The sequence below is a fragment of the Danio aesculapii genome, chromosome 13, assembly GCF_903798145.1.
Source record: "Danio aesculapii chromosome 13, fDanAes4.1, whole genome shotgun sequence".
Lineage (NCBI taxonomy): Eukaryota > Metazoa > Chordata > Actinopteri > Cypriniformes > Danionidae > Danio > Danio aesculapii.
Genome location: NC_079447.1, coordinates 27,554,864 through 27,567,473, shown reverse-complemented (window position 1 = coordinate 27,567,473; position 12,610 = coordinate 27,554,864). Strand labels below are relative to the sequence as shown.

Sequence of the window (12,610 nt, the reverse complement as noted above, 5' to 3'; positions counted from 1 at the left end):
GAACGTTTCTTGTCCAATGGTTCATTTATTGTCTCATTTAGACCTAAAAAGAAAACTCAAAATGCTAGTTGTATGCAAACATTTCTGCCTTTTACATTCAATGCTTTGAGCAACCTCAATATTATGGTTTGAAACATGCAATTCCTCAACATCCCAGAGGGAAGAAAACAAAAATCCAAACCAAAAAAAGAATCCAAACCTTTTCTCTGGCTACTCAAAAAAAAAAATAATGGCACGCATATTTTTAAAACCAGCAAAGGGACAAATGTACAGTAGGATCTAAAATAAATCGTACAGCTCTCTATGAGGGTCTCAAAGTGTTCAGCTGAAATCTGTGTGTGACCGAGCGAAAATTAAGGCTTGTAAATGTCAGTCACACATGTAACGTTAGTCTAACAGACGCCGCTTTAGTTCTGCACAAAAGAGAGCGCATGCTTCTGAAATCCTTATTCCAGGCCGAGATATCAAAAGATATTTACAGGTTTGGCCGTCGTGACCCTTTCTCCGTAGTGAACGGGAGATTTCGCTGTCTGTAAATTGGGAGTAAAAAGATACATTATACACACAGTATCAAAGAGCTCTAGAATCCGAGGAGAACGGGGAGCTAATGTGGATTAAATATACACCACTGCACATAGAAATTCATTTACACGTCAACATTTACAAGACACGGGTCCAGTGAACCCCCAAAAAGTGCCTTTGCCAAGTCAGAATGAAGAATAAATGGCATTGTTTGTCGCTGTTTGTTGTGTTTTTGTACAAAATTCTAAGTCCATACTGTAATGAAGCAAATGCATGATCAGTAATAAGGAAGAGTGGGGGAAAAAAGAAAACACAGTGGGAAAACTGTTTACAATGTGGGATTTTCATGTAATGTACCTGTGAAGTTCCTGAAGTTGGGATTCAATGGAAAAAAATCAGCAGTTTTCCTTGAGATATGCAGTAAAAATAAAAACGGTGGGGGAAGAGATGCATTTCATCTCCAATTCCACTGAAGCAGGAAAGGATCTTGTGATTGAATTGAGACATCCAGTGAAGGCGCACGACTCGTTGGCTTCTTTACTCTAAATTTGCATCTTAACAATAAAGCTTTCCTGTTTGGGATCCAAAAGCCTGTATGGTAAGGAGTCTTCAGAGTCTCTCCCTGTGAGAGCAAGATGTACAGAAGTGAGAAGCGGCCGTTATGGGGAGGGACGGTCAGATCACTGTGTCTGGTATCCGGCCATGCCAAAGTTAGCCTGGTTCATCACTGCGCCGGGCTGAGCCTGAGAGGTTTGCGTCCCAAAACCTCCCACCCAGGCAGGGGACTGTGATTGTCTAGGGCAAAGACAATAGCAACAACAAAAATGAGTTGTATATATTTTGTACATATACATATTTTGAACTTCCTACATAAAAAACATGCTGATTTCGATGTGGGAAAACATGCAATATGTTTATGTACACCAGTGGTTCATTACAGTCCTCCGTCCCGCTCTGCACAACTTCTATTATTTACACATTCTCTCTTAATTTAACACACAAGGACCAGTTCATAGATCTTTCTGTTAACGAGTTGATGATCTAAACCAGGTGTGTTAAGACAGACATACAATATGAGGACGGGAAATGAGAACCACTAATGTACACCAATAACATGTTGCTATAACAAGATTTCAGCCATGTGGTAAAACATGTTTGCATTTGCTAAATTTTAAAATCATGCTAATACTGTGCAACAAACTCATACTAACAATACGCTAATACAGTTTAGGACCTTTAAGAAAAAATGTTCCATTCAATATTGTACTTCAGGCTTCTTAAATTAAATAGTTAAATTACAGTAATGAAAAATGAAACACCATAAAAACAACTGAAATCTAAAATAACAATCACATTTACAATTACATTTTAGGATTCATAGAACACATTTTACATTTATAGTCCGTTTCCACTGAGAGGTACAATACAGTTCGATACGGGTCATCTTGATCAGGCTTGGGGTACCCTTTTGGTAGGTGTGGTGTACAACAGAAAGTTTCAGATGACGTCATAGTAAAGTAACCATCACAGTAAAGCCGTACGGGTTGTTCACATATCATATGAGAAACACAAAACGAATGCTATATACACACAAATACTTCTGCTTAAATGTTCATTACTAACTTTTCTATGAACATGATTTGATTATAACTGTAGATCAATGATAGGGTGAAATAGCCTACTGCAACGACAGCAAACATACAAAATAAATAAATCAACATATATGAACAGATACAGCCCCTTACAGTCTCCGATGTGTTACCAATTACAAATAAACTCCACACAGCATACATTTAGTCCTTATTTGGGTTCAAAAACAACACGAAATATAGCCCACAGTCAGAGCAAACCTCTCATATGTGTCTTTAATCTTCACCGGCACATGTAACCTCTTGTAATAAAGTAATTCCGTCATTCCGAGTTCATAATACTCCAAAAAGGTGATAATAATAATTAAACATGGCAGTTTGTTCATGTTTTAGGTTGCAGAAGTATCATTATCTGCAGTTTTTTTCCAGCTTCTCATTTGTTTTTTTTTCACGCCTCACTCTTGCGTTTGTCTCTTTCTGAAAGGATCGGATATCAGAAGCACTTCAATGATCACGCGCACGTTATTAATATGATTTCAAGAAGTTTGTTATTTCAAAATATACACACGCGACGAGCTCTCTGGAGAAAGTTAAACTGCTCGCACTTTTAGACGAGCTCGTAAAACAAAAACAGGACACAGCCGATTTTGTTCTTCTCGGCTTTGTGGCTGTTAATTAGGTCGACGACAAGGTTTGTTTGAGCTCGGGTTGACCATGGCTCCTTATTATATGTATATATTATTACGGTGTAATGTCTCGGCTGTTTTTAAAAATGGCTGTTCCTTTGTTTTCATTCTCCGCTTCTGCGAGTGACGTATCTCTGTAAACCAATAGAGTTCAGCTGCGCGTCTAGCTCCGCCTTTTGGTACCCTTTTCTTGTGCTAGGTACCTTTTCGAAAGGGTGCCAAAAAAGTGGTAAGGTACGGTTAGCTTTTAGGTACCCTTTGACAGTGGAAATGGCCATAAAAGCTCACTGAACCAAACCGTACCATACCACTCAGTGCAAATGGGCCATTTTTTCTCACAAAACACGCAGCCTCCACATTTAATGCCTTTTTGTGATCAGTTTGATAAGAAGCCCAAAAAACTTACTCTACTCCAAATCCTTGCTGATTCCATGTTTGGCCGTACATTCCATAGGATGGTACTTGCCAGCCATTCGTCATGTACTGACCATACTGTTGTGGATTGCCATACATTTGATTCCATTGTCCCCACTGACCATACTCCATCTGTGAATACAGCATTGAGAACTACTGTAACGGCTCACTGAAGGTGGAAAGACCCATGCAGGCCTCATTCGAAAAACTAAACTCCACATTACCGGCTGGACATTTTTGGCCATGTCAGGTGATTCTTTGCCCCAGTAGCACTTCACCACATGTCCTTCAATGGTGGTACCATTCACGGAGACGATGGCATGAGCAGCACTTTCATGTGAGGAGAATCTGAGAGAAAAAAAATGATGATTGTGTGTGAAGAGAATGGCATTCCTATTGTTTACAATGAAATCAGAAGGATCATTTTTGTCACCATGTGGCTTATTAAACCTTTGACTTTACATTTAAAACCACTAAATAATACATACGAGTAAATTATCATGCATGTTAAAAATTATTTTGATTTTAGTTTTTGTTTCTGCATAAGCCTCTTTTGGGGTGAACCAATTTGAAAATGTTTGAAATATTATATTTTTAAATGTTATTTATTACTGTGGATTCATGAATTTTCAGCAGCCATTTATTTAATAAAATAAAAAGTTGAACCATTTTATGGAAAATAAATCTTTTGTAACATTACAATTGTTTTCAATATAAATGTTTTATTAAGATTTGTAAGAGTTTTTGAACATGTTTGTTTTCCTTTTTCTTTTAAAGCCCAAAATTGGTCGATTAGGAGGTTGATTGATTTTTTTTTCATCAGGTAATGATGCCCCCTGTTGGGAAATTAGTGTAATATCAGCTCAGCTTCAGTTTAGCTAAACAAAATCCATATTATCTATGCATTTTGAGACTACAGCAAACATGAGCAAAAAAGCATTGATTTTGTTTGATCAATTTTGTGAACTCATTTCCCACCATTAAATGGTATAACGATTACAAAAAAAACTGCATATAAACAATATTAAATTAATCACAGAGCCAACTCTGCTCTACATATCACAGGGTTTCTGCTGGTTTCACAAAGTCAAATTTAAGACTTTTAAAGACTTTTTTTTAAACCATGAGTAATGAATGTTAATGGCCCATACGGAAAAAAATGTACTGACCCTATCTAATATGATTTGCCAGTAATTCTAATTAGTTATTTCTTAGCATTTTAAATAATGTGTCAAAACAAGCAGACCCTAGTTATATACATGTTTTTTGCAACATTAAACACAATTAACAACATAAAAAACTCTGTTAATTCAACTTATTTTATTCAGATGTATTTGTTGGTTATTGGATGCGTGTTGGATTGATTGGGTAGCTTTACAACGTAAAGTTATCAAACAAAGGAAACGTTGGGTAGCAAACAAAGGAAAACTAAGACCCGTTGAAAGTGATTTTAGACCTTCAAGATAATAATTCAGTCAATTTTTTTAAGGGCAAAAATTTTGGTTATAAAATGTAAGACTTTTTAAAACCCAGCAGATACCCTGATATCAGTGAGTAGTGGTCTAACGCAAACATTAAACATATGAAAGTCTGTTTACGTTATTTTACAAGAACATAAATCAAGACTAAAAACAGAAAGTTACTGGAATGATACCTGATAAAAGAATAACCCTTCTCTGGAAACACTCTGATCTCCATTATCTGGCCAAAAGGAGAAAAGGTCTGTCGCATGAGGTGTTCTGTTTAAAGAGAAAAGCATGAGTCACGTGAGCGAGCATCAACACTAACAGTGTGAAAAGGCCAGTGCAGAATTAAGATGTACCTGAGAGTCCTGACTGAATGCCACCGCAGTAAACTGTGCAGTTCTGAGGACTCGACTGGTTCACCACCTCATCAAATCTCAGCTGCTTGGCACTATCTGTAATATTAGTCAGTATTAATTCACAGACTCACAGACCGTTAGCAACCGAAAAAAAAAAAAAAACAAAGAGAAATGGCTTTTCACATTTAAAATAGTTAACTCTGGGTTATTCTAAACCCCAGTTATCTAGTTTCACAGTTGAAACTGTCCAGTCCAAAAATTGTAATTTTTCACATAGAAAATGTACAGCGCATATTTACCCAATCACTGCTCTCAGCAAGTAAATGATTGCATTTAAACTACTTTTTACTCAAAGTAAAGTATGTTTTTGTTTAATGCAGTTATATGTATAGTGTATAGTGCAGTTATATTACATAACGTTTTACAATTTAGTTTTTGCTAAAAAATCTAAAAGTAGGGCTGCATGATATTGTAAAAAACTGACATTGCAATATTTTAGTTTTTCCACAATATATATTGCAATAATATTTAATAATAATGATTTCAGAAGCGTTTGGAAAGAATTCATAATTTTACACTGACTGGGATGATGTTTTGGGGGAGTGAATCTGCATAAAATTTACAAAATTCTAATATATATATATATATATATATATATATATATATATATATATATATATATATTATATAAAATATATAAAGTGTCGTCTGAAATTTCCATCGAAATTGAATATTTTTCTCCGCCTCATTTGTTTAAACTGAGTTATTTCACATTAATGACCATAAAAAGGACTTATTCTTTGCCATAAATGTGTTATTACTGAACCTACACACAGGAGCCTGATAAAAATGCTCATTTTGGAAGAAAATTTCAGACGGCATTTAGAGGCATTTTTTGCATCTGAACTCTTCAGATGAACAATAAATAAACTGTGCTTTATGCTTTTCGGTGAAAAACAGTGTTGAAAAAAAAAATCAATAATCAAATGTAAAATAACATGATACAGTCTTCAGACTGGCAAACTTTGTCATTTCTTGTGTCCAAATGGTTTAAATTAACTTTTCAAATTGCTTGACATCCTGCAATGTGACTATTGCAGATTCTCACATTGCGATATCGATGCTGAAACAATATATTGTGCAGCCCTATCTAATACTGTATTTGGTTTAAGAGTGATTAAAATCCCTTCAAGAAAATAAGAATAGAATCAATTCCTCACAGAATTAGACACAATTTAATAGAACATGTTTCGTGTGTTTATTAAAGCCTTTACAACAGGGGTGTCAAAACTCGGTCCTAAATGGCCGGTGTCCTGCATAATTTAGATCCAACTTCAATCAGCACACCTCCCTGGAAGTTTCTAGTATAGACTGATTTCACACGGCCGCCATTTTAAAAAGCAAAAACGAGGCTGTGGTGGGAAGAAACCCGGAAGTCTCGTTGGGAGTTACATTAGAACATTGTGAACTTGGCTGTATATCTTATCAGCGAAGAGAAAGTGACACAAATTTATAATTTCACCGCCTTCCGAGTGACCCGAAGGTCCGTTCTGAATGAATGGTGAAAATAAAAGGATATAAGAGCTCATTTTCAGCTAAGTTAAGGCAAATGGCACTAGTTAGCTAACGTTTTCTTTCCCAAACACACATTTTAGATGCCTTTTATTAAACTCGAGTTAAGATACTGATTCTTTCAATATATTAGACTTGTCACGATACTGAATTAAAAGAAAAACCGTCAATTTTCCGCTAACATTTAAGGCACTGTTGATGGCTTTCTTAAAACAGCGTTGATTGGCCATTGTGTTCATGTGCTCAACAGAAATGCTTGTGATTGGTCAAGATGAGCCGAGCGATCTGCTTGATGACTTGACTGATCTACATGGCTGCTTCACGCTCACGTTCAGTCTGCGTGTATCTGTGTTTGCACTGAGTGAAGAGCGGTAAACTGAGTGCAAACACGGATACACGGAGACTGGAGCTCGAAGCAGCCGCGAAGGTCAGTCGAGTCATCCACGCTTAGCGGCGCTTCAATGTAAGCGGGAAATAGAGGGGTTTCTTTCCACCGCAATCTTGCTTTGGTTCTTTAAAACGGCGGCCGCGTGAAATAAGCGTATACCTATAAAGAGCTTGATTAGCGGATTCAGGTGTGTTTAATTGGAACTAAAATATGCAGGACATCGGCCCTCCAGGACCAAGTTTAGACACCCCTGCTGTACAACAATAATAACCCTGGGTTAAGTGCAGTCTGAAAGCCATAAAGTGTTTGTTTTCTCTTAAAAGAGCATGAATAAAATGAAGCTTACTGTCTTGCACACTCTTTGGAGCGGGTGGTTTGCGAGTTGCCCAGTTAGTCCGGATTTGTCGTCCTCCAAGCCACTGACCACCCATGTGTACTATGGCATTCTCAGCATCCTAGAAAAGAAGAAACAACAGATTTACAAACACACATAAATGTGAAGCAAAAACATAAGCTCTCAGCAACACTACTAGTCTTTCATAGGTTCATCTGTATAAATAGAAACTATCCACATAAAATGTCCTAATTTGATTTTATTTACAATTACTAATCTTTCTAAAACCTCACACTGAAAATAAACACTAACAGTCTGATTAATTCTATTATACTGAATTGCTGAAAAGCTACAGCTATAATATGAATTGTAGTGAACAGAAATAGAATAACCTTCACTCTGTGTTCCTGTACTGGAGCCTTACCAGTTTGTTATAGAAGGACACAAATCCATACCCCTTTGATTTCCCTGTTGTCATATCCTTCACCACTCGTGCATCCCTGAAAGCAAAATGTAATAATGGAAAAGTCAGTCTACTGACGGTTTGCTAGAGGATCTTTAAAAGAAAGGAACCACACACAAACATTGCACTGTACTGACACTGTTACAATATCTTAAGTTATTCTAACAAAACTGTATACTATCAGTCTCTCTCGTGATTACTGGTACTTATTATACAGTTTATATCAAATAAAAACAAGTTACAAGGTCATGCAACCTACACTACTGCATATATGTTTAAAAACTCCTGCAAAAGCTTTTCTTAGACATCTCTCCTCATAGCTGTGCAATCATCATCATCTTAATCACTATAACATCAGTAAAAGTCATTACCATGCATTCCTAATTTGAACTGCTGTCTCTAATTCTACTCAAGAGTACATAGAAATATCAAAAGAGAAAAAAAGGAATTAAACGGCATACATGGCCTGTTAACAGATTTCTTTATTTTTCCTGGTCAATTCTTTACCACCAATATGGAGTTTGGGAAGCTGCAAATTTCGAGAAATTAACATTTTTTAGAGTTGTAGGAAAATCAAACTATCAACACAACTAGGAAAACCATAAAACAATTTTTACAAGCAAATAGTCATGAATCATCTGAAGTTTGTTAAAGGTCTACACTACGTCAGCGTTAATAGAAAAAATACTGCAGTATACAAATATGAAAAGCAAAGAGTGAATAGAAAAAAAATCTACATCTGAGTTCCCAGAGTGCACAGTTCCTTGCTGTTAGCCTTCAAGCTCCTGTCCAATCCTATGAGCATTTCTGTAAAATAACCAGAGCTCTATTAACTGACACTCAGAGCTAAAGGAGACTCTGAAAATTTGGCAGAGTAGCATTGCATAATGTTGTTTTTTGTTGACGTTTAGATAAATCGAAACTACTTACCAATTTCGGAAAAGCAGAGGAGATTAGTGGTGAAAATTTTTTAAGGTGCTCTTTACAACAGATCAATCTGGGTACACAATACTGACTAAATTGCCCCGTGTTCACTCATAACACTGACCATTAAAATTATCAATGCAAATTAAACATCTATGGTCTCTAAAACTGTATGACATCCTGTTCTCAACTCAAATGTGTAAGTTTAAAACTATAAATATTGCTGTTTTATATAAAGGAGAAAAAAGCTTTCATTACTGACAGAAATGTTTGAAGAAAACAAAGGTTAAATAATTACATGTAGAGGTCATCAGGCTTACAGTAAACACACCACTCAACATTATGCAGACAAGAGGGGTGTGACCTCTTAAAACTTACGAGATTTTCCCAAAGGGGGCAAATGCAGCTCTGATGTCATCAGTTGTGATCTCAGGGCTCAAATCTCCCACAAAAACATGAAAATGATCTGCAGAAAAATTAACACATTTAATGGAAAAAAAAAACTAAACCACTATTGATGTAAAAGACAATCTGATTTTCAACTTATGGAATGTATGAAATATTGTTTTGAAGTGCAAGCCTCTGGTCATTTGGTGCACATAAACCATTTTTTTTTTTTTACAAAATCATTGTGTACACTACAGTTTCTGATCTTTCTGCTACATCAAAGATTTTTTTTTTTTTAACAATTTATAAAATATTAATTACCGTCTGACCATCTGAGATTAGGCAAAAATATAAACATCATGACTGCAGGAGTATTAAAAAACACTGTGAGCAGTATATTACTACCATTTAGAGTTCGCTTTTGGCATCTGTTGGAATGTTAAGGCCGGGACACACCAAACTAACAGTCAACAATTAGGCAGCATTGGGCAGTCTGTGATCATTTGTCAGGCTAGTTTGTTTGGTGTGTTCCACACATCACCTCTCAGCTGAGGCAGTCAATCTGATTCAGCCTGTAAATTTGACATTGGCTGTTGATGAAAGAAAGAGCTCTGATTGGCTGTTCAGCTTCTAATCAGAGTGTGAGAACAAAAACTGATGTAACATAACTAAGCAAATGACACAAGTCAAGACAGAACAAAAAGAAGCTGGCTGTTGTTTTGTAGCATTTCTTAAATAGCTGCTATCCATATAGATTATAAGACATATTTGCATGACTGAATCCCTCCATTATGTGCAAAAATACAGTGGCTGCTTTGTACGTGTGCAGCACCTAGTTATGGTTTTACTTTGTTGAATGACAATACAGATTTTGCCATGTATGAAAAGACACATCCTCTTACACAGGCGCAGAACACGTTCTTGTTTCAGTCATCTGTTTGACTTTTGGCCCAGATAGGACTAGACACAGCCAGCAACACAGTTTTTGTTGCTGCATGTTTTAAATGAGAGTCTGGTGTGTCCCAGGCTTCAGGACCTAGAAAATGTGGTGTGACATCACCTAACAATCAGATAACTTACTTGATGTATCTTTCTTCTGACTGCTCGGAGTGGTAGCCCAATTTACCTTGACTTCCTGTCAATAAATAAATACTTTTGGTAAAGGCATTACTTCTGAAATTGCAACACTTCCCTACAAACTACACAAATCTTGTCTACCTAAGACCCTGTCCACAAAAACACGAACATTTTCAAAACTGCACTATTCTCTATGTGGTTTCACTATTAGTCCACACAAAAATGCAATGTCAGGTAACTGAAACTAAAACTTTCTGAAAACTCTTGACTAGGGTGAAGATTGTACAAAACTCTGAGTACAGTGTGGTTAAACGGACACTACAACTGGAGTTTTTGCCTCATGATGTCAGCCTGCATGTTGTTTTCTGCTTTCTGATTGGAAAACACGGCTGGGTTCTCCCCAAATGCAAAAGCCACAAATGTGTTCTACATCGTTCACATGCAGCACGGTAATCCGCCTGTTCTCATGTTTGCATTGATTTGTAAGTAATTTATTCATGCAAATACTTCATTTTCCGTTTGGTGTGAACCCAGCATAAGTGTCGTTATCGCCACCTGTTGGTTCGTGCGCCCATAATATGCATCATGCATTTTCATGTGGACATAGATTGTTTTGAAAACATAAGCGGGGAAAACTCCATTTACAAAAACACCCGTATACGTGTGGACATGGCCTAAATGATGCCACAAGATGTACCTTTCCCAAAATCTTCCTTCCGTTCATGGCAGCTAATGCCGCAGCAGCGTCTCTGTGTTCAAAGAACTCCACAAAGCAATACGGGTCATTGCTTGTATGCTGCAAAACAGAAAATCCAATAGAAGAAGAGTTCATCTTCCTGCTGCTATCAGACTGCTGAGAAGAAAAGCCAGGAAAATGTATTATTGCAAAGTCATGGGTATTGGGTGGAAGACTTGGGTGGAACATTTTCTATCTTTAACATCAATTTGGGTTGATTTTAAACACATAAACTTAGCACATTGATTTTTAAAGTTAATGTAAATGCAATGTTTTCCACACAAGCCCATTTACATTCATTATGAGCTCAAAGACATAACATTTGGGAAAAAAGTACTGTGTGATGGATGTTTACCTCTGTTATCATTTTACAACTTTTACATGGCCCAATCTGAGTAAATAACTGTAGGATCAAGTTCTCCGTTACATCTCTTGAAAGATTCCCCACATAGCTGAAAATGCAAATTTACCACATGTTAATTAAAAAACACACAAACATAATTACAGACTGGATGTCATGACTCATAGATCATACTCAATGCATTTACAAATAAAAGAGAACACAATATGACTACAGATTGATCTTATAACAGCAACATAAACCCGATAAACCTAATCTTTAAAAAAAATCTTCATAAATCATTTGATTGCCCAAGTATATTCAACAGCATACCTATCTTTGTATATATCTACATTTCCATCTATGTTCATATACAAGTATCTGAAGAGCTCAATTGCAAAAACTGGTCACTTCTTTTTTTAATTAGCCATTGAATACACTATAAAAACGTCTTCATAAACATAGACAGCCCATTTATGCCCGAATGACCTTATGACAGGAATACATTTACACTCAAAACCGAACTAGTGAAACTATGCGTCCAAGTATAACGTCAAGTGAATCCACAGGAGATCTATATCTGAGGGAAACAAATTCCACACTTCTATAAAAGACAAAAGGCCTGAGATTAAAAAACAGCTTTTACTTCACCGGCAGACAATGACATACTCGTTCAAACACATTGTCATCGAGCATGACGTATTGTTAGTTTATATACTAAACTCGTCTAACGTAACTCAAGAAGCAAAATCAAAATTTAGCCACTTTATTAATATTTGCCGATTATAATTTATATATAATCGACTTGCATAAATTATTCTCGAGGCTGGCCGTTTTGTCTACTTAGCCGTTAGCTTAGCTTAAACGTGCTACATATAATTATGTTTCCAAGGCTCGTCAAGTGAAGATAAACGCGTTAAGATTCCTCAACTGTATGAATAATGAGCAATAAAAGTTGACCGACAGACTACCAGTGATAAACAGAGATTAGTAAAAGAACGTGATGTCAAAACGTTGGTAGGACGTCGTTTTTTTATTGGAGCTAGCTGTTAGCTAAACCAGTGATGCTAAGGATTGAACGGTTATTTACTGAGCACTGACAGGCTTTGTGTTTCAGCTACTTACAGGGTTTTTGGGTGGCTCTCGTCTTCCATTATTGGATGCCGGAAGGAGTGCTAACAAAACCTGTTTTCAGTTTCTCAGAAGGGGTTTATTTTTAGTACGAACAATACAGGACTGGTGTTACTTTCAATCTTGAGTAGAAAATGGCGGAACCCGGTTAGTCAGGAAGACGGCCAGTGCGCGTGCGCAGAACCAGCCGGTGTTTTGGGAAATGTTGGATCCGACCGATCCGAC

The 12,610-nt window shown here is 36.6% G+C and overlaps 1 protein-coding gene across 5 annotated transcripts; it reads right to left on the bottom strand.

Annotated features, from left to right (window-relative positions):
* Positions 1-5: 5 nt before the first annotated feature.
* tial1 (TIA1 cytotoxic granule-associated RNA binding protein-like 1) lies at positions 6-12,534 on the bottom strand. Of its 5 annotated transcripts, none has more exons than XM_056470517.1 (12): positions 12,380-12,534; positions 11,270-11,366; positions 10,876-11,031; positions 10,182-10,236; positions 9,093-9,180; positions 7,752-7,827; positions 7,340-7,448; positions 5,034-5,129; positions 4,866-4,950; positions 3,436-3,559; positions 3,204-3,343; positions 6-1,317 (listed from the first exon to the last, which is right to left on the bottom strand). In XM_056470517.1, exons 1-12 carry the CDS (start codon positions 12,406-12,408, stop codon positions 1,203-1,205), a joined length of 1,170 nt encoding a protein of 389 aa, XP_056326492.1. In that variant the 5' UTR covers positions 12,409-12,534; the 3' UTR covers positions 6-1,202. The 5 variants fall into 5 exon arrangements, with proteins under 5 accessions (XP_056326492.1, XP_056326493.1, XP_056326494.1 ...); XM_056470518.1 differs by having other exon boundaries at positions 10,876-11,028; XM_056470519.1 differs by having other exon boundaries at positions 10,876-10,974.
* Between the last annotated feature and the right edge of the window lie 76 nt (positions 12,535-12,610).